Source organism: Miscanthus floridulus, chromosome 17 (assembly GCF_019320115.1).
Source record: "Miscanthus floridulus cultivar M001 chromosome 17, ASM1932011v1, whole genome shotgun sequence".
NCBI classification, from domain to species: domain Eukaryota; kingdom Viridiplantae; phylum Streptophyta; class Magnoliopsida; order Poales; family Poaceae; genus Miscanthus; species Miscanthus floridulus.
In genome coordinates, this window is record NC_089596.1 from 19,703,326 (window position 1) to 19,726,683 (window position 23,358).

Here is a 23,358-nt window from a genome sequence, read left to right on the forward strand (position 1 = left end):
CCTTGCTCTGGTGCTCGGGTGGATGGAGGGCAAGGTCGCTGCCTCCACCCTCCCCGCCCGGCCGCGACGACCTCCGCGACGTCGGGGTCCGCCTCTCCGACCTCGCGCGCTCCGTGCGCATCCACTTCTCCCAGGCTGGCGGGCGGCGCAAGTGGCTGGGGCAAGTCACGGCGGCAGCGCGCGTCCACCTCGTCCACCGTCACAAGTGGCGCCGCCGCCGGTGCTGGCTACTTTGATCTCCCGCCCGCCGTCGACTCGTCCAGCAGCACCTACGCCCTGAAGCCGATCCCCTCACCGGTGGTGCCGTCGGCGGACCCGTCATCCACGGACTCGACACAGGAGCCCAAGCGGATGCGGACTGGCGGCGGCGGCACGTCGTCTTCCTCTTCCTCGTCGTCATCCATGGATGGCGGTCGCACTAGGAGCTCCGTGGTCGAAGCTGCCCCACCCGCGACGCAAGCGTCCGCGGCGGCAACACGAGAGAGGGGAGGGAGGTGATGAGTGGGCCCCATATGTCACTGAGATGGAGGTTGTCATCCTACATGGCGGTCAATGCCAGTGTGGCGTGGTCAAAACCGCTCCACGTAGGACAAAACAGCCCTGCCCGCGCCCAGGTGCTAAAAGTGAACGGTTTTGACAGTTGGGGTATCACCGCTAGACGGTTTTGTAGTTGAGGGTTAAAATTAGATGAACCCTATAGTTGAGGGGCCAAAAGTGGACTTAATCCATGAAAATATGGCATTAGATGCTTAGACACCATTTCATATACTTACTATAAACTGATGGTGTTCCAGAGGACCTGCCCCGCTATCTAACAGTTATGGACGATTTATGAACTTGGCTGAGTTGCATAGGTGTTACACGATTGGACCCATTCCTCGTTGCCATATCTATATTTTATCTGAACTGTAGGGTTTATATGAGAGAAAAATATACAAGTGAAAGAAATAACATGCAGAATTCCCATTTCGTGCCAGCTGTTGACAATGCCATCCATATAGGAATAACTGAGAAAAAAGCAAACCATGCCATCTGGAACAGCAGAAGCCATTTCTAGCAAGAGGCGGCCATAATTCCTCACAACACCAGGATCACTACGCATATCAAACTTTGTACTCACAGGTAGCTGGTCACTGAAAATGATGGAATGATTGATGTTTACACAAAAGTGTACAATATTACCAGTAATATGAAATTTTGGAACCAACTAAAGATGTCATAAAAGCTTAACATAAGTGTCATATGATCCTTAGTCCTTAGGAATAAAAAGGTAGCCTGTATATGCAATACAGTGTTAGCATTTCCAAATCTAAGAGTATATTGGCAATGCTAACACTTAAAGACTTGGGCATACTACATTATTAAATTTTGAAATATGAAGTTCATGTGGGACCAGAACCATTCATACCTTCCTCGAGTCAAGACCATGGGACAAATACAATCTCTTGTTAAGGACATTGTGAAGCTTCTGCTTATGACAGGATTAAAATTCAAGAGACAAGGATAAAGATCTATTGGGCTGAGAGTTCCAGAAGTGATCACAACCGTTTCGAAACGATCAAAAACAGGTCTTATTGCGAGTGAAGCATCATGGCAACTCAGCTGCAAAACAGATGAGTTCATTAGTAGCACATTAAAGAAGCAGTAAGATCATCAAGAGTAATCTGGGTACCTGAATAACAGGATCACGAATATCAGGCATTCTCTCATCATATGGCTCTATTATAATAGAAAAGCCACGTGTATAAGTTCCAATCAGTGTGGCAAAGTCACATATAGTCTGTATGTGCATGAACTCATCTGTATCAGTTATCTCTAATGTCATCATTAGGGAGTGTAGCCGGTCATAACAAAACCTTAGCATTTTTTGGTCGATTCCAGCCTGGGAATGGATTGAAGCAACAAAGGAAACAGGCATTTCATTCTCAACGTTTTCTGTATCAAGCCGGCCATCAAGGAATCTCACAAGCCTCTGCAAGACAGCAAGAAAGTGTTCAGCCCTCCTTATGTTTCCAGGAACAGCTTCCTTCAGAATATCATCAGGCAAAGCCGGATTCGCGAGCCAGGCATCCGATACTTCATCACAAGAAGCACAATACTGTTAGGTATCTGTAGAAGGCCATAGTTGACAGCAGGAAATGCAGTAATAGTGACAAAACGCAGTGCTTACTTGATAGATTTCCTCTCTGTGCCAGTCCATCCACCAGTCTGTTGTATTCAGCACGAAGCCTATTAGCATCGGTGGCCTTGAACCTTCCTACCAGATAAAGCAGTTAGCAAGCAAGCAAGCAAGCTTAATTACCCATCACAAAGTTGGACAGTAGTTTTAAAGAAAACAGAACCTATCGTTCAGTGACTATTAGTGGCTGAACTTAACTATGTCCAACAATTGAGAATAGTACCGGTCGGTACAGAAAGTGACCAACTAGTGAATATTTGTAGTTTTGCCGTACGTTGTGATCGGAGGTGGCCTAGCACTCAATGACACAGGGTTTATACTGGTTCAGGCAACGTGTCCTATGTCCAGTTTGAGTCGGTCGGTAACTTTATTCCTGAGCCCAGGTGCTCGAAGTCTGCAGTGGGGTTACAAACGGGAAGGAGAAAAATGGGGTGTACAAGAGGTCCGGTCGGCTCCTGTCGGAAGGGCCGAGAGTGATAGGAGCTACGCTATGAGCTAAGTGTTCAAGCGCGTGCTTGAGGTCCGAACCCGGCGGTTCTGTGGTTGTGAGCTAGTGAACTTGATCGGTGTTGATTAACTAAGAGGTCTCTCTCCTTTTTCGTTGGAGGGTGCGCATCCCCTTTTATAGATAAAGGGGATGGTTTTACAAGTGAGGGGGTGAGGGAACGTATGCTACTGAGCTTTGTTGCCCATGTCGGCGGGTACAAGATAATGGTAGGCGCCCACAACACTGTTGATGTCGCTGTAGAATGTCAGATGCATGTGGGAGGTTGCGTTGCCTTCTTCGGGAATGGCAGATGTCGGTACCTGCGAATACTGTTGATGCCTAGAGGCATGTGAGGAGTTTCACCACGTTCACCTGGTACGGTAAATCCGGCGCCCACAACACTATTGATGCCCAGAGGCATGTGGGGGGCCTTACCGTATGGGAGTTAATGGCGCCCACAATACTGTAGAGGGAAATGTCGGCACCTACAATACTGTTTGTGTCAGGGTGGTTGAGGAGCACTGTTCCTACAGGCGTACAGGGTATGGTCCCCGGTATGGTGGTTTGACTTGTGCGCCCTGGCTTGCTTTCTCCGTTTGCCCCCTGGTCCTTTCCGAGCGGGCGTCCCCGGTCGGATGGCCCAAGTCGGCACTGGTTGCGCTAGTCGGAGAAGAGCGGTGAGCAGGGTTTCTGCGAACCCCGATCAGAGATGCGGGGTCGGAGTCGGAAGCAGTGCTTGGGCCAGGCCTTCCGATCGGTGAGGTCGTCCGGAGGCGGCTGTAGTCCGAAGTGAGCACTCCGGTCGGACAGGTGGGCCGAAGTAGTCGACGAGCGGGCGTTGTTCCTCTTCGGCCAGACCTTCCGGTCAGTGACTGGACCGCCCTTTCGGCCTATTGTTTTAGGCTCTTGGGCCGGCCCATGAGTTGTGTGCTGTCTTGTTTGGGCCGTGCCTTGGCGCGGAAGCCGGTCCCCGAGGGACCCCGGGTTTATGAACCCGATAGGAGCCCCCGAGCCTCTGGGTGATTTGGGCAGAATCGTTCGAGGGATTTTTATCTTGACGGCGGGTGCACGCGAGCGCACTCACGGGTGTAGCCCTCGAGCCCCCGGGCAGTTCGGGCAGAACCGTCTGGGGGGTTTTTCTGTGTCGTCAGTGGGGGAGGTTTCTGTTTTGTCAGCGGGTGCACGCGAGCGCACCCGCGGGTGTAGCCCCCGAGCCCCCGGGCGGTTCGGGCAGAACCGTCTGGGGGGTGTTCGGTAGCAGGCGTGTGCGCGTTTTTAGTTGGGACGGAGTTTGTTTAACCAAGGCGTCGTTGCACAGCCGAGGTGTTTAGTTGGTTGGGGATCGGATGAGACGGAGCTCGCGGATCCCAGCGTCAGTGCGCGCCGTGGGATCGGGCGATGCAGTTAGGTCATTAGTTTTTAGGAGAGGCGACAAGGCGGTGCTCGTGGACCCTAGCCTTGGTGCAGCCCGCGTAGCCGAGGTAGTTAGTTTGTTAGTGTTGGGATCAAGCGAGGCGATAGGGCGGTGCTTGTGGATCCTGATGGGGCGAGATTGGGGTCGTAGACCTAGGTAGTTTGGAGCGCAGTCGGAGCGTAGCCGGATGGGGCGAGATCGGGGTCGTAGACCTGGGTGTTTGGAGCACAGTTGGAGCGTAGCCGGATGGGGCGAGATCGGGGTCATAGACCCGGGTGTTTGGAGCACAGTCGAAGCATAGCCGGATGGGGCGAGATCAGGGTCACAGACCCGGGTGTTTGGAGCGCAGTCGGTAGGGGCGAGTTTGGGGTCGCAGACCCAGGCTTTTTGTGTCTTGAGCCCCCGAGCCTCGCTGGGCCTTAGTAGGGGTCAGTGTGAGTTGTGTGCGTTACCCCATCCTCGGTTCCTCACAACCGAAGGGGCTGAGTTTCGTCGCTTGTCCCGATCGCTCGGGCTCAAGTAACGCGCTCGGTGAGTTCGCTAACGGGTATGATCGAGCGGAATCCGGGTCCGTCGTTCGTGACGGGGTCGGCATAGCCCTCCTGTGACATTCCACTGCTCCTTTACCTACAACCCAGTAGATGCCTGGGTCGTTCTGGAGACCGACCTAGGTGGCCTAATGGCTTCCCCTTGATGGAGATTCTGTGGGCTTGGCGAGAGGTTTAGGATCGAACGAGAAGGTTGAGATGACCCGGTCTGCCAAACTAGGCGAGGGCCGCATGGGTCTCATCTGTGTTTTTCTCCCCTGGCTCTATTGTTGCTCATGTCGAATGAGGCAACTACCGTTCCGTGACGCAACACGGAGTGTTGTGGTGCATTTCGCTGCACATGCGATGCTTAGTTCCCGAGCCCCCGGGCGGTTCAGGGCCCGAATCGTCCGAGAGGCTCGGGCGTATGGAATGAATGCGCATATGGATGTATGAAATGATTATAAAGAAATAGAGGGGGTTGGTAGTGTTCACCTTGATGTCTTGAGTGATGGGGTTTGGAGAGCTTCAGACGGGAACGTCCAACCAGGACCCGTGCTCGTCGTTCGTGACGGAGTCGGTATGGCCTACATGGGGCGTCCCTTTGCTTCCTACCTGTGTCTCAGCATGTCTTTCTGAGCCGTTTGATCGACTTTTAGGAAGCCCGATGGTCTCTCCCGGGGGAGATCCCATTTTGGGGTTTTTTCCAAGTCCTGGCTGGGGATGCGGAGAGCTGCCTATGTGTGGTGACGCTTCGGTTTTTGCGCCTGGTCGTGCGATAGTGGTGGGGCATACCCAGGCCACGTTTCGTCTCGCTAGGCGATGTTTCGTCTGACCTGGCGTCGTTCCGTCGGTCAATGCGTGTCCCTTCGGTCAGGGCGTGTCCCATCGTTTCCCATCCGCATTGAATGGGGGAAGGGGGAGAGTTTTTGCGCTCTAATCTTTTCCCCTTCTTTGGCTGTCGCATTTTCTTCCTTAAATAGGGGGGAGGGAGAGAGTTCTCCGTCGTAGTCCTTTGCCTGTTCTCCAACTATTGTCTCTCCTCCTTTCTTACCGAGAGTGCATGTATGCCGTGGTGGTTCCTAAGTGAGAGAGGGGGTGAGTGAGGGGGAGGACTTACAGATCCTTTCGTGGATCCGGAGCGCGATGTCGAACTAAAAATTGCTGTGGGCGGTGCTGGATTAATCTACGAGGCCTTCTTCAGGATGGAGCCGTGTGTGGATTTTCTCCTGTGGATCTTCACCGGGCAAGCTTTGTCGGAGGGGAAGTTGCTTAGGATCGTGCCAATGGAGGGTTCCATGCCAGCAGCTGCTCAGGTTGGCCAGTTCATAAAGTTTGATGAGATCTCTTCCAGCCATGGCAGCCATACCTTGGTAGCAGAGCCCCAACCTAGGAGATGCCTTGACTGCATGAGAAGGTCAGGAGCTCCATGCTCTTCTGCTGAGCATCTAAGGGTGTGATGCCCTTGAGGTGCCCGTTGCGCTTGCCAAAGTCGAGGGAGCGGAACCGAGCAAGTCCCTTGAGGTACCCGTTGTGCTAGCCGGAGTTGAGGGAGCGGAACTGGGTGGGGCACCAGCGGTTGTGGTTATGTCTGGTGTCGTGTGCCATGGTTTCTCTTTTGGCATTCAGGCAATGTCATCGAGCGGCCGCAGTAGTATTTGTGGTAGTAGAAAATGTAATAGTTTTAGTTTATGGGTGAGTCCCCGTGTAAATGTTCCTATGTTTTTAATGACTACGATCTGTTTCATTTTCTATAATGGAGTCACTCCGTTTGGGGAAGCTTGTTCCCCTTTTGTTCCTTAGTTTTTTCTTAGCATAATTTTGTTTTTTATTCTTTCTTTCTCATACCTACCCGTTTGTCCCATAGGCTATGACCTTGGGAGCCCGGGGCGTGGCCCGTAAGGCTCGGCTGCTCATATCCATAGGGAGAGGTGGGTGCGATCGGTCAGAATGTTTTTAAAGCAAAGCTACGTAAGGCAAATTAAAGGAACAAACTATCCTTTTGGTTGGGTAGGAAGGAATTTCACCATATGATAGTAAACAAAATAGAGAGGTAGTAGTGTACCCTAGTGGAGCCCCGAGCGCCCTAGGCCAAAAAAGTGTTTGGGTTGGGGTGCTTTTATAGGAGCATACGCTAAGTAAACAACGGTTAGACTAAAATTTAGGGGGAAAACGACGTAGCTGTTCAATGTTCCAAGTGTTGGTGAGAACATTGCCGTTGTTGTCCTCCAGTCAGTAGGCGCCCAGTTGGATTACTTCAGTCACCGTATAGGGCCCTTCCCATGGTGGAGAGAGTTTGTGTTTTTCCTTCGTCGATTGGGTCCTCCGGAGTACGAGATCGCCGACTTCGAGTATCCTCCCTCTGATCTTCCTTTCGTGGTACCTATGGAGGGTTTGTTGGTAGCGAGCGGAGTGGATGACGGTCGTCTCGTGGGCCTCTTCGAGCAGGTCAACTGCGTCTTGTTGAGCTTCTGTGGCTTGGTCATGGTCGAAAGCCTTCACTCTTGGGGCATCGTGGTCGAGGTCGGAGGGCAATACTACCTCAGCTCCGTAGGCCAAGAAGAAGGGTGTGAACCCTGTGGATCGATTTGGGGTCATTCTTAGGCTCTAGAGGATCGCTGGGACCTCTGCAACCCATCGTCCGGCGTACTTGTTGAGTCGGTCGAAGATGCGTGACTTAAGTCCTTGGAGGACCATGCCATTGGCATGTTTGACCTAACCGTTAGTTCGTGGATGTCCTACCGAAGCCTAGTCAATCCTGATACCGTATCCATCGCTGAAGTCTAGGAATTTCTTTCCGGTGAAGTTAGTCCCGTGGTCAGTGATGATACAGTTAGGAACGCCGAACCGGTAGATGATGTCGAGGAAGAATTTGACTGCCTCCTTCGAGCAGATGTTGGTGATGGGCTTGGCTTCTATCCACTTGGTGAATTTGTCGACTGCTACGAGTAGGTGAGTGAAACTGCCTAGGCCCTTTTTGAGGGGTCCCACCATGTCGAGGCCCCAGACCATGAATGGCCAGGTGATGGGGATGGTTTGGAGCTCTTGTGCCGGCAAATGGGTTTGCCAAGCATAGAACTGGCATCTTTCACACCTGTGGATGACCTCCTTTGCATCTCGTAGCATGGTGGGCTAGTAAAAACCTTGGCAAAAGGCTTTTCTGACCAGCGACATTGGGGCCGCGTGATGCCTAGAAATCCCAGCGTGGACCTCGAGGAGGAGCTGCCTCCCCTGGTTGGTGGGGATACACTTCATGAGTACCCCTGACGGACTCCGTTTGTAGAGCTCATCACCGAGCACGACGAAAGTCTTGGCATGTCAAGTGATCCATCGAGCTTCAGTCCTTTCAAGCGGGAGACTCCTCGAGGAGGTAGGCGAGTAGCGGTACTCGCCAGTCGGTTTGATCGAGGGCCAATATGGCGATGTTCGCGGGTGACGTTGTCATAGAGGTACTTGGATCAGAGCCCCTGAGCGCTAGCTTGGCGTTGGGGCCGGAGCCCTCGAGAGCCAGCTGGGCATCGGGGTGTGTCTAGATCAGACTTTCTAGTATGTGGGCGAACGGCTCATGGACGTCGTTGATGAAGACCCCGCTCGGGGATGGATCCCGCCTAGCGGCCAATTTTGCAAGGAAATCGGCGGCGGCATTGTCCCTTCGAGGGACGTGATGTAGCTCGATCTCCTGGAATTTGTCCTCGAGCTTGCGCACCTCTTGGCAGTATGCTGTCATGAGGGGGCTTTTGTAGGAGGACTCCTTTATGACCTGATCAACGACTAGTTCCGAGTCACTGTGAACGTAGAGTCGCATAGCACCGAGGTCAATGGCGATGCGTAGTCCGTTGATAAGGGCCTCGTATTCCGCGGCGTTGTTGAAGCTAAGAAGTGGAGGTGGATGGCGTAGCGTAGCCTACTTCTGTCCAGGGAGATCAGAACTACTCTAGCCCCTGAGCTGGGTGCCATTATGGACCCGTCGAAGTACATTGTCCAGTACTCGTGGGTGACGTCCGGGGTCGGTAGCTAGACCTCCATCCACTCGGTGACAAAATCTACAAGAGCCTGAGACTTAATAGCGGTGTGAGGGGTATACCTGATGTCATGGCCCATGAGTTCGAGTGCCCACTTGGAGATTCGCCCTGCGGTGTCACGGTTGCAGATGATGTCTCTAAGTGGGTATGAAGTGATGACCGCAACTTCATGGTCGGTGAAGTAGTGTAGGAGCTTCCTGGTCAACATTAGCATGGCGTACAGGAGTTTCTGCACCTAGGGGTACCGGACCTTGGGGTCGGTAAGTACCTCTCCGACAAAGTATATGGTTGCTGTACCTTGAGCTGGTGTCCTAGCTCTTCCCTTTCGATGACCAGGGCGGCACTTACCACATGGTTGCTTTCCGCGATGTAAAGGAGGAGGGGTTCTCCCTGTTCAGGAGCGATGAGGATTGGGGCTGACGTCAGGGACATTTTGAGGCTTTCGAGAGCCTACTGGGCTCCCTCAGTCTAGACGAAGGAGTCCGTCTTTTTGAGGAGCTTGTAGAGTGGCATCCCCCGTTCACCGAGCCGGGAGATAAAGCAACTTAGGGCAGCTAGACAGCCGGTGAGCCTTTGTACGTCCTTAACGTTGTGTATGGGGCCCATGTTGGAGATGGCCATGATCTTTTTGGGGTTGGCCTTGATGTCGCGCTCGGACACGATGTATCCAAGTAGCTTCCCCTTCGAAACCCCGAAAACACATTTTTCGGGGTTCAGCTTGATGTTGAACCTTTGGAGGTTCGCGAATGTCGTGGCCAAGTTTGTGATCAGGTCACAAGTTTGAGCTGTTTTGACCACTATGTCATCGACATAGACGGTGATTGTTGGTTTTGGCTGCTCGGCTTGATCAAGCTGATCGAGCGGGTAGATTTGGTCAGTGAAGCATTGCTGCATGCACCTTTGGTAGGTGGCGCCAGCGTTCTTCAGGCCGAAAGGCATGGTCACATAGCAGTACGAACCATACGGGATAATGAATGAGGTTGCGAGTTGATCGGACTCTTTCATCGTGATCTGGTGATAGCTTGAGTAGGCATCCAGAAAGGAGAGGATCTCGCAACCCGAGGTGGAGTCGACTATCTGGTCTATGTGCGGCAAAGGAAAGTGATCCTTTGGACATGCCTTGTTGAGTCCAGTATAATCAATGCACATTCTCCACTTCTCGGTCTTCTTTTTGACAAGAACAGGATTGGCAAGCTAGCCAGAGTGGAATACCTCTCTGATGAATCTGGCTGCCAGGAGTTTGGCGATCTCTTCGCCTATGGCCCTGTGCCTCTCATCGTCAAAGCAATGCAGGCGCTGCTTGGCGGGCTTCGAGCCCGGGATAAGGCACAGTGCGTGCTCGGCAACCTCCCGCGGTATGCCTGGCATGTCAGAAGGCTGCCATGCGAAGACATCACGATTGTCACGGAGGAAGTCGACGAGCTCGTATTCCTATTTGGTCAAGAGCTAGGTCCTGATTCGAACCATCTTGGTTGGGTTGGTGGGGTCAATTTCCACCGCCTTGGTTTCCTCGAGCAGACGGAAGGCCACCGAGGAGGTTGGTTTGTTGCAGTCTGGGACTATCAGGGTCGATGATTCCCCGAGCCGTGGGAGCTCGAATGAGTTGATGAATGTAGTGGCAAGCTCATAGTGCTCGCGGTCGCACACGAAGGCGTGCGAAAAGGCGCTACTCACGGTGATGATGTCGTTTGGTCCCAGCATCTTCAGCTTGAGGTAGGTATAGTTGGGGATTGCTATGAATCTTGCATAACACGGCCATCCTAAGATGGCATGGTAGGACCCTAGAAAGTCCACCACCTCGAAGGTGAGGACCTCCGAGCGAAAGTTGGCCTGGCTACCGAACGTGACAGGCAGATCGATCTGTCCGAGTGGGTATGCTTGTGCTCCTAGGATTACCTTGTGGAAGGGGGAGCCCGCCAGGCGGAGCTCCGATCGAGGGATGCGCATGGCATCGAGGGTGTCGATGTATAGGATGTTGAGGCCGCTGCCTCCATCCATCAGCAACTTGGTAAGGCGCTTCTTGTGGATGATTTGGTCAACGACAAGCGGGTAGCGTCCTGGTCTTGCGATGTGGGAGGGATGGTCCCTCTGATCGAAGGTGATCGGAGATTCTGACCATCTGAGGAAGGAGGGGATGGCCGTCTCGGCGGCGCATGCTTCTCTATAGCGAACCTTGTGCTGTCGCTTGGACCAGATGGCATCGGATCCATCGAAGATCATGATGCATTCGTCAGCGTCGGGGAAACCATCTCCGTCCTTGCCTATCGTGCCTCCTTTCTTGACTGCCGCCTCTTTGTCGTCTCCCTCCTTTGGCCCACCGGCCTATCGGAGGAAATGTTTGAGAAGCTCGCAATCCTTGTAGAGGTGTTTGACGGGGTAGGCGTGGTTGGTAAATGGACTGTCCATGAGTTTGTTGAAGTGGTCAAGCAGCCCCTGTTGGGGCTGCTTGCTCGTGCGATCAGCCACGGCGACCATCGTGGTGTTGTCCGATCGGTGCCGATCCTTTTTGTTCTTCTTGCCCTTCTGTGTGGAGGGGCCCTCGTCTTGGTCCGCGCGCTTGGCCTTGCCTTTGTCTTGGCCTCTGCTAAAGACCGCTCTGACCGCCTCCTTGCCAGAGGCATGGTTAGTGGCGACGTTGAGCAGGTCGCGGGTGGTACGAGGTTTCAGGCAGCCAAGCTTGTGGATAAGGGACTCATAGTTCGTCTTGGAGAGGAATGCGCTGATGACGTCTGCATCGACGACATCAGGGAGGGAGTTACATCGTTGGGAGAACCTATGGATGTAATCCTATAGGGACTCACTGGGCTCCTGCTGGTAGCTCTTGAGGTCCTAGGAGTTTCCAAGATGGACATACGTCCCCTAGAAATTTCCAATGAAGACCCTCTTGAGGTCCACCCAGTCGCGGATGCTGTCGTGCGGGAGGAATTCAAGCCATGCCGAAACATGTTCCCCCACGCAAATGGGAAGATACTGAATGATGAAATAGTCATCGTCCACTCCTCCAGCCCGATAGGCGAGCCAGAAGTCTTCGAGCCAAATGCCTGGGTTTGTCTCCCCGGTGTATTTGGTGATGTTGGCGGGTGGTCGGAAACGCTATGGGAACGGTGCTCTCCGGATACGCCGACTGAAGGCCCATGGTCCTGGGCCCTCGGGGCTGGGACTCTGGTCGTATGGCCGGCGACCGCACCTAGGGCGTGTTTCACCACTCCCCTCGATGGTTCAGCCAGTATCCATGTCGCCTGCCGCCGTATAGTGGATATCATTAACGTGTAGGGCCCGATGCTGGTTGCTGACGATGCTACGAGTGTCCTGGTGTGGATCGGGCCGCTCATGTATCGGCGGTCGGTGTGGAGCAGGCGCCAGGTCGGACCGTGGTGCGGCTGCCGCCCCCCGAGCTGCATCTAGCAGCTGTAGCGGCGAGCGAATGGAGCGATCCGTCTGGCATGTCCCCATTCCCCCAGTGGGGAGAGAGGGCGCGAGTCGGAGTCGTGACACGGAGCTTTCCGCCTGTTGAATGGTGGCGGCTTCTACTAGAACCTAGAGGTTCTGGTAGACTGCGCGCTCCTGGGAGTTGATAGGCTTGGGAATGCCGTGCAGAAGCATTGCCGCAGCAGCGATGTTCTGGCCAGCTCGATCGAATTGTGGGAGATCGTTCCCCTCGTTCGTGATGTCATGTTGGACCTGACGGGCGCGACCTCGGGCGCCACTCGCTAGGTCATGCGCATGGGGCACAACGTGCTGTACCAACTGTGCCAGCGTAGGTGGCGACTGGTTCTGCCGCCATTGTTGCAATTCCTCGGTGTGCGCTTGCGCAGACGCGAGGGCCCCCGCACGTGGGTCCAGAGGGGTGTGAGTCTGCGCAGACTCCATAACCACCGGTGGCTGTCCTAGAGTGTCTGCCATAGCGCACTCCCTAGACGGACTGTGGCGGGGTGCCACATCGCCGATGCTAGAACCGTCGCTCTCGCCCTCGTCGTCTGAGAGTTCGTGGAAAGTGGTAGGAGCGTAGCCTGCCATTCCCACGAATTCGGATGTGAGGGGGGATGGCGTTGGCATCCTTCGGAGACCCCGAGCGTACGCATCCACAGAGGACGCAAGGCCGTAGGGGAATCGATCGTACGGTGTTTGTGGTGTGGGCGATGCAGTCCCTCCGGATGATCAGTGGGAGATAGTAAATAAAGAGTAAATAACAATACGCATATTACTTACAGTGGGGTTTGAGCAGAGAGTTTGCTCAGAAAGAAGCGCAGATGCCGCATCGTCAAAGTCGTGCATCCCAGAGTTGATGGAGGGCGCCCCTCCGATGGATGCCGGGATGTGAGCCTCCTCGCGGAGGTGTAGTACGCCAAGCTGGTTGGCGATGTAGTCTAGGCTTCCAAAGAGGAAGGCCTGGGATGGCTCGAAGACAGGTGGAACCCACATCCCAACAGGTGAGAGTGCAGGAAACTCTAGTGAGCTGAAGTGAATCGTATCTCCCGAGCCTGCCACGGCGAGGGTGGCCGAAAAGTGGGTCATCCAATGACCAAAAAGTGTTGAACGTACAGCGTCTTCCCCATGGACGGTGCCAACTGTCGGTACAGAAAGTGACCAACTAGTGAATATTTATAGTTTTGCCATACATTGTGATCGGAGGTGTCCTAACACTCAATGACACAGGGTTTATACTAGTTCAGGCAACATGCCCTACTTCCAGTTTGAGTTGGTCGGTAACTTTATTCCTGAGCCCAGGTGCTCGAAGTCTGCAGTGGGGTTACAAACAGGAAGGAGAAAATGGGGTGTACAAGAGGTCCGGTCGGCTCCAGTCGGAAGGGCCGAGAGCGACAGGAGCTACACTATGAGCTAAGTGTTCAAGCGCATGCTTGAGGTCCGAACCCGGTGGTTCTGTGGTTGTGAGCTAGTGAACTTGATCGGTGTTGATTAACTAAGAGCTCTCTCTCCTTTTTCGTTGGAGGGAGCGCATCCCCTTTTATAGATAAAGGGGATGATTTTACAAGTGAGGAGGTGAGGGAACGTATGCTACTGAGCTTTGTTGCCCATGTCGGTGGGTACAAGATAATGGTAGGCACCCACAACACTGTTGATGTCGTTGTAGAATGTCAGATGCATGTGGGAGGTTGCATTGCCTTCTTCAGGAATGGCAGATGTCGGTACCTACGAATACTGTTGATGCCTAGAGGCATGTGAGGAGTTTCACCATGTTCACCTGGTACGGTAAATCCCGGCGCCCACAACACTATCGATGCCTAGAGGCATGTGGGGGCCTTACCGTATGGGAGTTAATGGCGCCCACAATACTGTAGAGGTCGTCCGGAGGTGGCTGTAGTCCGAAGTGAGCACTCTGGTCGGAGAGGTGGGCCGAAGTAGTCGACGAGCAGGCGCTGTTCCTCTTCGGCCAGACCTTCCGATCGATGCCTGGACTGCCCTTTTGGCCTGTTGTTTTAGGCTCTTGGGTCGGCCCATGAGTTGCGTGCTGTCTTGTTTGGGCCGTACCTTGGAGCGGAAGCCGTTCCCCGAGGGACCCCGGGTTTATGAAGCCGATAGTACCTTTCGATCTCTTGGGAGATGTGCCATAGATTTCACTCAGCACCTTCCGGCGTCTGTTGGCCACCTTGGGGTCGAGCAGGTACTGGTAGCTGTACACCACAACATTAGCGTACTTGACCATCTGCCTTGTGAGGAAGTAGGGGCAGACCCGGCGCTCCCTCCCGAGCGTGCGAAGGTCGGCTAGCATGTATACCCCGGGCAGCATGAAGGAGGCGAGGTCGCCGGCGGTAGCGGCCCGATCAAACGTCTCATAGAACTCGCAGAGGAGGGTGGATTCTGGGTCGGAGGCAGCCTTCTCGCAGACCCAGGAGGCCATGAGGCGGCGGCAGGCGGTGTCGACAAAGTCCCGGGCAGTGGTGGCGGACGCCTACGGGTGGATGTAGAGGTTCTTGTAGGAGGAGAGGCCGAGCGCGAGGAGGGAGCGGGAGGCGAGCGACGGGAGGCGAGCGAAGAGGAGGCAGAGCTCGGCGAGGGTCTTCACCATCTCATGCACGGTGCGGGTGCAGTAGATGAGGTGGAGCAGGTGGGCTGGGTTGGTGAGGGCATAGGAGGTGATGAGGGAGATGAGCACCGCCGTCTTGCCCGTGCCCATGGGCATCTCGAGCAGCGCATGCCCACGCACGTCTAGGGCGTGCTTCAGCTCCCCCATGTACGCGTGCTGCTCCGGGTAGATCGCCGCGTATGGGAAGTGCACCGGCAGGCCATCCAGGTCGAACCGCATCGTGGCAGAGGGGAAGGGCAGCCAAGGGGCGGGGTGCGCCGGAGTGGGAGGGTTTGATTCGCCGGAGCCGGTGCCCGTGCCACCGCCACCGCCATAGGGAGGAGAGCACGTGAGGTGATGGCCCCATGTGAGGAGATGCTGGTGGGCTCGTGACAAGTATAGGCTTCTGGGTTGGCCCGCAATAGGCTACAGAGGAGTTGCCTGCGGGCCTCGACTGAAAGAGAAACAAAAACATCACTGGTAGAATTTAAAAATTTAGATTTTATTTTGTTTGGTTATTGCCTAAATTTAAATGGAATGCTGCTATAGATTGCAATAGGATGCTGGAATAATTCGAAGTGACTTGATCGCATATCTCATGGTGACAATCAGAACTTTTTTTATGGAGCAAACCCCCTTTTCCCTATTGGACATGTTTCTTCAAAAGGAGCTGCTAGCGTCAGGACGTCTGATCCGGGTGCTAAAGCTCGGACGCTCGCGTCTATGGCTGCTTCACGTGGGGCCCGTGCCGCTCTGCTTTCCGTGCATGCGGGCGCCAGCGCGGGGGCCGTGTCTCGATCTGCGCCCGATCCATTTCCTGCGCCTGCCGCTCGCCACCCCCCCCCATGCGTGCTCCCACATGCATGCACGGGGCCAGCAGCTGCAAAGCAGGTGGCTACGTCACTCCGATTGGTATCACGCTTCAAAGGTCCATCTCTTATACCTTAGCATTATTTGGTAGACATTGTCTCCTATATTTCCTATCTAAGCATATGTACAAGCTACAATCCAAACTCTTAGCACATATGTAGGGGAAGCAATAGCCACTATTTGGGGTTCATGAAACTTGTCCATATCTTTTTATACATGGTAAATATGCTTGGGCAAGCAACATGGATTCAATTAAATTTCAATTCATATCTTTGTGTAAGGGTTGTCATCAATTACCAAAAAGGAGGAGATTGAAAGCTCTAGTTTGGTTTTGGTGAATTGATGAAACCCTAAGTGCTAACCTAGTTTATCAAAGTTATTAAAAGATAGGTAGCACTACTCCAAGTGGTGAAGCAAATGAAGATCATGACATGATGATGGTGATGCCATGGTGATGATCAAGTGCTTGGACTTGGAAAAGAAGAAAGAGAAAAACAAAAAGTTCAAGGCAAAGGTGAAATTGATAGGAGATTTTTGGTTTAAGTGATCGAGACACTTAGCGAGTGTGATCACATTTAGGATCGAGAGCCGTACTATTAAGAGGGGTGAAACTCATATCGAAATACAGTTATCAAAGTGCCACTAGATGCTCTAACTCATTGCATATGCATTTAGGATCTAGTGGAGTGCTAACACCCTTGAAAACATTTGTGAAAATATGCTAACACATGTGCATAAGGTGATACACTTGGTGGTTGGCACATTTGATCAAGGGTGGTGAAGTTCGGGGTATAAAGGAGAAGTTTCGTATTGATCGGACTCTGCCTTGGGCAGTGACCGAACTCTGACCCTGCGTCCGGTCAGTGGCGCACAGTGAAGGCTGCCCTCGGTCCCTTGACCGGACGCTAAAGAGAAAGAGGGACCGGACATGCTAGGGGTGCATCCGGTCACCTAGTGACGTGTCACACCCGGTTTCATAAAACAAAACCGAATGCACATCACATGTATGCCAGGATCTGTTTGTTCATACATGCGACGACAAAATGATACATTGCAATGTTTATTACAAAAGCGATTACATATAAAAAATGACTAGAGGGTCTAAACACAAAATTACATCAGAGTTCCAGCAGAGCAGGGTCTCCATCCCTTCAGGCTGCTGATCGGGGGTACACCAGCCTAGCATCAACACCGTCTTTAGGAAACGCCATCTTCTAGAAACTCCATCTTCTAGTCTGAACCGCTGGGTGGGGTAGCAAAGGGGACAAAGAGGGTGAGCACATCGAAATGTACTCCGCAAGTGTAGGAAAGTATGACATGCGGGCCAACACAAGGAAAGGCTAACAGGGTTTAACACAAGCCGTTAAGCAACACACCTATTACCTTAAACCTTAAGCACCTATTTAACTAGGTGAGATCTTCCTTCACCTCGGAGAACCACTGTAACCAACACTCGAATCCCATCCGAGCACCACACTTGGATCCCATCCAAGCAAACCAACACTTGGATTCCATCCAAGACTCCCAACTGAACCAGAGCCATCTAATCAAGAAGAAGTCTAGGCTGCTCTTGACCGTGAGCACGACTGATATATTAGTTTTACACTCTGCAGAGTTTACACACTTTCACCACGAGTCATGTTTCCCCATCACACTTCACACTACCTAGGTGCTCAGTGGGGTCACACTACAAGGCCTTTACAAAGTCCCTCCAAGTCTGTTTTACACCTTCACTAAGGTTTCTAACCGCTAACAGTGGGTACCAACACCACTGCAGAAGCCCCCTCTTGTGCCACACAAACCGACCTGATGTAGCATAACTTGGAGGAAACTAATTACTTGGCCAGGGCCAAAGCCATATAGCCCTCGAGGTTGCGCTATTAAGCCAGGTTACTTGTCCATGAACCGGTCCTTAGAATCCAAGCAGGAATGAGCACAATCCATTCCACCAATTCTAACAATCCACCAGAAAACATTTACCCAAAATCTGGCACACACCTCCACCAAAACCAACCATCCTGCCAGATTCCTATTCACCATGTTGCTATAAACATTACCAACCCAAGTTGCATAAATCATTAATCAATATTAAATGATAACCTTTCCAACCCAAGACAGCTACCCAACCAACCCAGGTTACAAGGATGATAACATCAAGTTCTTGTAAACCCTAACATAGGATTCAAATTATGACTCAGCATGCAGCTAATGGTCTAACTAAACTAACTCAAATCAAAACAAAAGTAGGAGCAGGTATGGTCAAGGACACTTACCTTCGAACTGGTTCGGATCAGAGGTGTCGAATTCCTGGTCCTGGAAGTTCACGGTGTCGGCACCTTCTACACACAAACAACAAGCATGGGCCCACAAAACAATTAAATAACAGTACAAAAGTTTATAAAACCTATACTAAACAGTAGTACTCGTCGCTACGATCGTGCGGATAAAAAACGCGAAAAACAGAGTTGAAACGAAGAAGTTATGGCCTCCCAAAGACCAGGGACTAATCTACGGAGAAATCAGGGACTAATCCACGAAACCAAAAAATATTTATTTGCAATCGGATCCTTCTTCTTCCTTGGGTCAGGTACTGTAGCTGTTCGCATGCTACAGTGTTGTCTGGCTGGGAGGCCAGCGGAAAAGCACAGGGGCAGGGCACTAGGCCAGCAGAGGGGCTGGGAGGTTGGCTAGGGAGGAGGTAGGGCCGACCAGGAAGGGTCGTGGCCGGCCAAAGAGCGGCGCCGGTGGCCAGCAGCAAGGAGCAGAGAAGAAACGAGGGTCGTGGCAATGGAGTTTGCTCGCCGGAGAAGGTAAATAAGACGGGGAACGGGTCAAACGGTGATGGATTCGTGCAAAAAGATATACCACACCATAGAGAATGAAGAGATCTACCTCTGGGTGGTGGTGGTTATCGCCAGAACACGATGGTTTGCCCGAAAAAGCTCGCCGGAAGTTCACCGGAAACCAGCCTATTTCGAACTTCGACGTCCGATCTAGGAGGCTACGGGTGGCGGCTGCGGAAACGGATTGTACTTCTGGAACCCTTGCATCGAGAGGAACACCGGCATATATATAGTCCTAGGGTTTGGAAAAGTTTCGGAATTTCTTAATTTCGGGATTTATTTCCTGTTGAAAAATAATTCCAGGAAATTCCTGAAATCATGTTTAAGCCACGAAAAATCACAGAAATTAGAGAAAATTTCCGGAGGTAGATATGAACATGATGGATCAAAATATGGAGTTTGGAGCTCATGAAAAGGTTATTAGAAGGTTTCAATAAAAAGATTAAGCTGTGGGAAAAAGGAATTTAATTCCCGAAAAAGCGAGAAAAACTCCCGGGAGACTCGAAACAACTCCTAAACGTGTTTTGAAAGTTATCACTTCATAAAACCAAGATGCAAATGGGATGAATGCAACAAAACAATTAAAGCCTATGTTGAATTAAGTTTTAATTGTAAATAGTTTTTCCTCCAACTACAAATTTGGTCATATCTCTACCTTAGTTCTATCAAAATTTAGAAACTTGCGAAAGTTAAAAAGTTTGGGTGTTACATGACGTACGCTGACGCAAGCAACAGAGAGAGGCTGAGTTGACCGAACGTAGGCCTAGGTCCAGTCATGAGCCACCAGACGCGTTCGGTCGTGAATTTCCACCTTTGGAACCTTACTGGAAGTGACCGAACGCTAGGCGACTGTCCATCTGGTCCTACTCTGTAGTGCGTCCAGTCACAACTTAACATGTGGCGCAAAGCTGACTAGCCGTTAAGATCGGCGCTCAGCATTTGAGGCTGATGACACGTGGTAAGCATTGGGCGACCGGACGCTGGGGTCCTGCATCCGGTCAACCTGACCGGTGCGTCCGGTCAGCCCATGTTTTAGAGGACTAAAGAGCCAACGGCTCTATTTCGTTGGGGGCTCTATTTAAAAGCATGTGGCCAACTCTAGCTCACTCTCTTGACCATTTACATTGACATAGCAATCTTGTGAGCTTAGCCAAAGCCCTCCCACTCATCTCCATCATTGATTCATTATTTTTGAGAGATTGTGAAAGAATCCAAGTGCATTGCTTGAGTAATTGCATCTAGAGGCACTTGGTGTTCGTGTTTCGCTGCGGGATTCGCCTGTTACTCTTAGTGGTTGCCACCACCTAGATGGCTTGGAGCAGCGAGGATCGTCGAGCGAAGGTTGGTGATTATCTCTGCTCTGATCATGGTGATTGTGAGGGGTTCTTGACTTTTCCCTAACGGAGAGCCAAAAGGTACTCTAGTAAATTGCTCGTGGCTTGTGTGATCCTCATCTTATGTTGGTTGTGCGGCACCCTATTGAGAGTTTGGCGTGTGATGCCAATTAGCGCGTGAACCTCCAAGTGAGTGAATTGCTACAACGAGGACTAGCTTATCGGCAAGCAAGTGAACCTCGGTAAAAAAATCATTGTGTCATCATTTGATTCCGAGGTGATTGGTCTTCATTGGTATTCATTCTTATGATTGATTGGTTCATTCCTTAACTCGGTGGTATAACCATCAAGCTCTTTAGTGTAGCTAGTCGAGAGAGCTTGTTAATTTGGTTAGTGTGGCTCTTTAGTTAGCCTTTGAGAGCACCCTAACTTAGTGTAGTAACATAGCCATTGTGTGGGTAGAGACTATAGAAACTAGAATTGTGGTAGGTGGCTTGCTTTTTAGTAGGCTAGCGCAACACTCGCTTTACCTCATATTTGTCTAACCGGTTTACTAAGTGTTGTTGTAGAATTTTTTAATATGCTATTCACCCCCCTTCTAGCCATTAGGACCTTTTAGCAGACCAGCTAGATGGTGATGCATAGGGCATCATGCTCATTGCTCTCCTTTAGGAGGGTGGCCCTCACCTCACCGAGCTCCTTCTCTAGGCTGCGGCTCTTCGTCACCTCCGCCCTGAGCCTATGATCAAGACCTACCGAAACCACACACCAGCCATATTGAAAAGCCTGCCGTGGATCCTAGGGAGAAGGGCAGCAAAGGAAGACCAGGGGCTTACCGTCCATGTCCGCCTAGACCTTGTGCGCCTCGTCACGCTGCTGGGCCACCTCGGCCTCCAAGTTCTGGGCCTGCTCCTAGCGCTGGCTGACCTCCGCGGCAAGTCTAGCGGTCACCGCCTCTGTCGTGGCCTTTAGATCCTTCTCTCCCTGGAGCTCACCCTCTAGGAGGTTGATCCACTGTTGGGCATCGGCATGCTCCTGACGAGCCAGGTCGTGCTCCGTGCAGAACCCCTCTACGGCTTGGAGCAAGTCATCACGCTCCTTCCGTAGCCGCTCGATCTCTACGGCATCCATGCATGTACTCTTGACCAGGTCTAGGAGCTTCTCCCCAGCTTCGCGGGCGTCATCATGAGCCTCTGCGTACTTGATCTAGAGGTTAGCCAACTCCTAGTGAATGGGGGCAAGTTCGGCCACCTCTTGATGAGCGGTAGCGAGCTAGGCGGCTAGTTCCTCACATAGCCGTCCCCCATGGCTCGCAGCTGCTCCTCCGCCACGAGGTGATCCCAAATGCACTTCTCATGGTGAAGGAACATAGACTTCTCCTAGCTGTGGTCCATGAGAACCTGCAAAAAGGGTATAAGTTAAAAGGCAGGAAAAGAGAAGATGAAGGTTGGAAACGTTAATGCACTATACCTGGCCAACTGGAGCGATAACATCTTGCAGCGAACTCAGCACGATGGTCAGGGCACGGACCACAGTCCCCACCTCTACGTGGATGCTCCCCCACTCCCTCTTCTCTGCGGCGTCATCAAGGGTGAAGAGCATCACCCCCAGGTCCTGTCGGTCAGCCCACCTAATATGGGGTCCTCCCCAGGTGTGAGGGTAGCCACCAACCCAGACCAAAGGCTAAGATGCCTCTACGCCGACCCCTCTCGCAACCGCAACTCCTCTGGAGTGGGCCCCCAATGGTAGAGGGGGTGGGCAACGTGGATGAGGAAGCCTACCCCACCATCGCACCTTCCAAAGGTGCACAAGGCATGGCCTCCTCTGTCCATCCCACCATGGGTGCCGCCATCTGCTTGGACAATAGCCCCGGTTGCGCCATCTCCACTGACGACCTCATGGCCATGCCCGGCCATGCCACACCCATCGAGGATGCCTCGAGGATGACCTCCAATGCTTGAGGAGGGTCACATGACCTCCTGTCGGGTTCATAAACCTAGGGTCCCTCATGGACCAGCTTCCCAACAAAGGCTCGGCCCAACAGACAACGTTACGAACGATGCGCAACTCCTAGGCTGGCCCAAATACCTAAAATGATAGGCTAAAAGGGTGATCCAATCTCCGACTAGAAGCTCTGACCGAGGAGGAATGATGCCCACCTCTGACTCTGGCCTGCCTCTCTGACCGAAAGGCCTAGCCAAACACCGCTCCTGACTCTGACCTGCATCTCCGATCGGGGATGCACCAAACCTCTACTCACAGCTGTTCTCTAACTGGCACAGTCGAAGCTGACTGGGACCAACCGACCAGGGGCGCCCGCTCAGTGAGGACCAGGAAACAGATGGAGAAAGTAAGGCAGGGCACTCAAGTCAACCACAATACCGAGGACCGTACCGTATACACCTGTGGGGCAGTACCAACAGGGCATGTCAGAAGGGTACCTTGCAACCTTCCTCGCATGTTAGAACCCAAGCAGTGTTGTGGGTGCCGACATTTGCCCTACAGTGTTGTGGGCGCCATCAACTCCCATACCAGACAAACACGGTAAGGCTCCCCCCCACATGCCACACGGTAAGCGCACGCTCGAACACTTAGCACATAGCGGAGCTCCCATCACTCTCGGCCCTTTAGACCAGAGTCTAACCGGATCTCTTGTACCCCCATCTTTCTCCCTTCCGTTTGTAACCCCACAGCAAATTTCGAGCACTTGGGCTCAGGAATAAAGTCACCGACCGACTCAAACTGGACGTAGGGCATGTTGCCTAAACCAGTATAAACCCTGTGTCATTAAGTGCTAGGCCATCTCCGATCACAATGTACAACAAAACTACAAATATTTATGTATTGGTCACTTTCTGCACCGATAATTGGCGCCATCCATGGGGAAGACGATGTACGTTCACACTTTTGGTCATCGGATGGCCCACTTTTCCGCCACCTTCACCATGGCAGGCTCAAGCGATATGACTCACTTTGGCTCACTAGAGTTTCCCGCACTCCCACCTGCTAGGATGTGGGTTCCACCCGTCTTTGAGCCATCCCAGGCTTCCTCTTCGGAAGCCTGGACTTCATCGCCGACCGGCTCGGCGTACTACACCTTCGTGAGGAGGCACTTGTTCCGGTGCCCATCGGAGGGGCACCCTCCATCAGCTCTAGGACACACAACGACTTCAACGATGAGGCGCCTGTGCTTCAATTCGAGCAAACTCTCTGCTCAAACCTCGCTATGAGTAATGTACACGCTGTTATTTACTCGCTATTTACTATCTCCCACCGATTATCTGGAGGGACCGCATTGTCTGCACCGCAACCATCGTACGACCGGTTCCCCTATGGCCTTGCGTCCCCCATGGATGTGTACGCTCGGGGGCTCCGAAGGGCGCTGGCGCTGCCCCCTCTCACATCTGAATTTGTGGGAATGGCAAGCTATGCTCCCACCACTTTCCACGAACTCCTCGATGATGAGGTTGAGAGCGATGGCTCTAGCATCGGCGACGTGGCACCTAGCCACCGTCCGTCTGGGGATCGAGTTGCATCACGTCCCCCGAAAGGACAACGATGCCATTGATTTTGTTGCAAAATTGGCCACCAGGCGGGATCCATCTCCAAGCGGGGTCTTCATCAATGACGTCCATGAACCATCCGCCCGCATCTTGG

General features: G+C 52.5%; 2 protein-coding genes across 2 annotated transcripts; both read right to left on the reverse strand.

Annotated features, from left to right (window-relative positions):
- Positions 1–1,622: 1,622 nt before the first annotated feature.
- LOC136515354 (general transcription and DNA repair factor IIH helicase subunit XPD-like) lies at positions 1,623–14,489 on the reverse strand. The gene is made up of 5 exons (XM_066508971.1): positions 14,120–14,489; positions 2,171–2,257; positions 1,967–2,076; positions 1,774–1,882; positions 1,623–1,672 (listed from the first exon to the last, which is right to left on the reverse strand). Exons 1-5 carry the CDS (start codon positions 14,487–14,489, stop codon positions 1,623–1,625), a joined length of 726 nt encoding a protein of 241 aa, XP_066365068.1.
- A 51-nt stretch (positions 14,490–14,540) lies between these two features.
- Positions 14,541–14,894, reverse strand: LOC136515355 (general transcription and DNA repair factor IIH helicase subunit XPD-like). The gene has a single exon (XM_066508972.1). It carries the CDS (start codon positions 14,892–14,894, stop codon positions 14,541–14,543), a length of 354 nt encoding a protein of 117 aa, XP_066365069.1.
- Between the last annotated feature and the right edge of the window lie 8,464 nt (positions 14,895–23,358).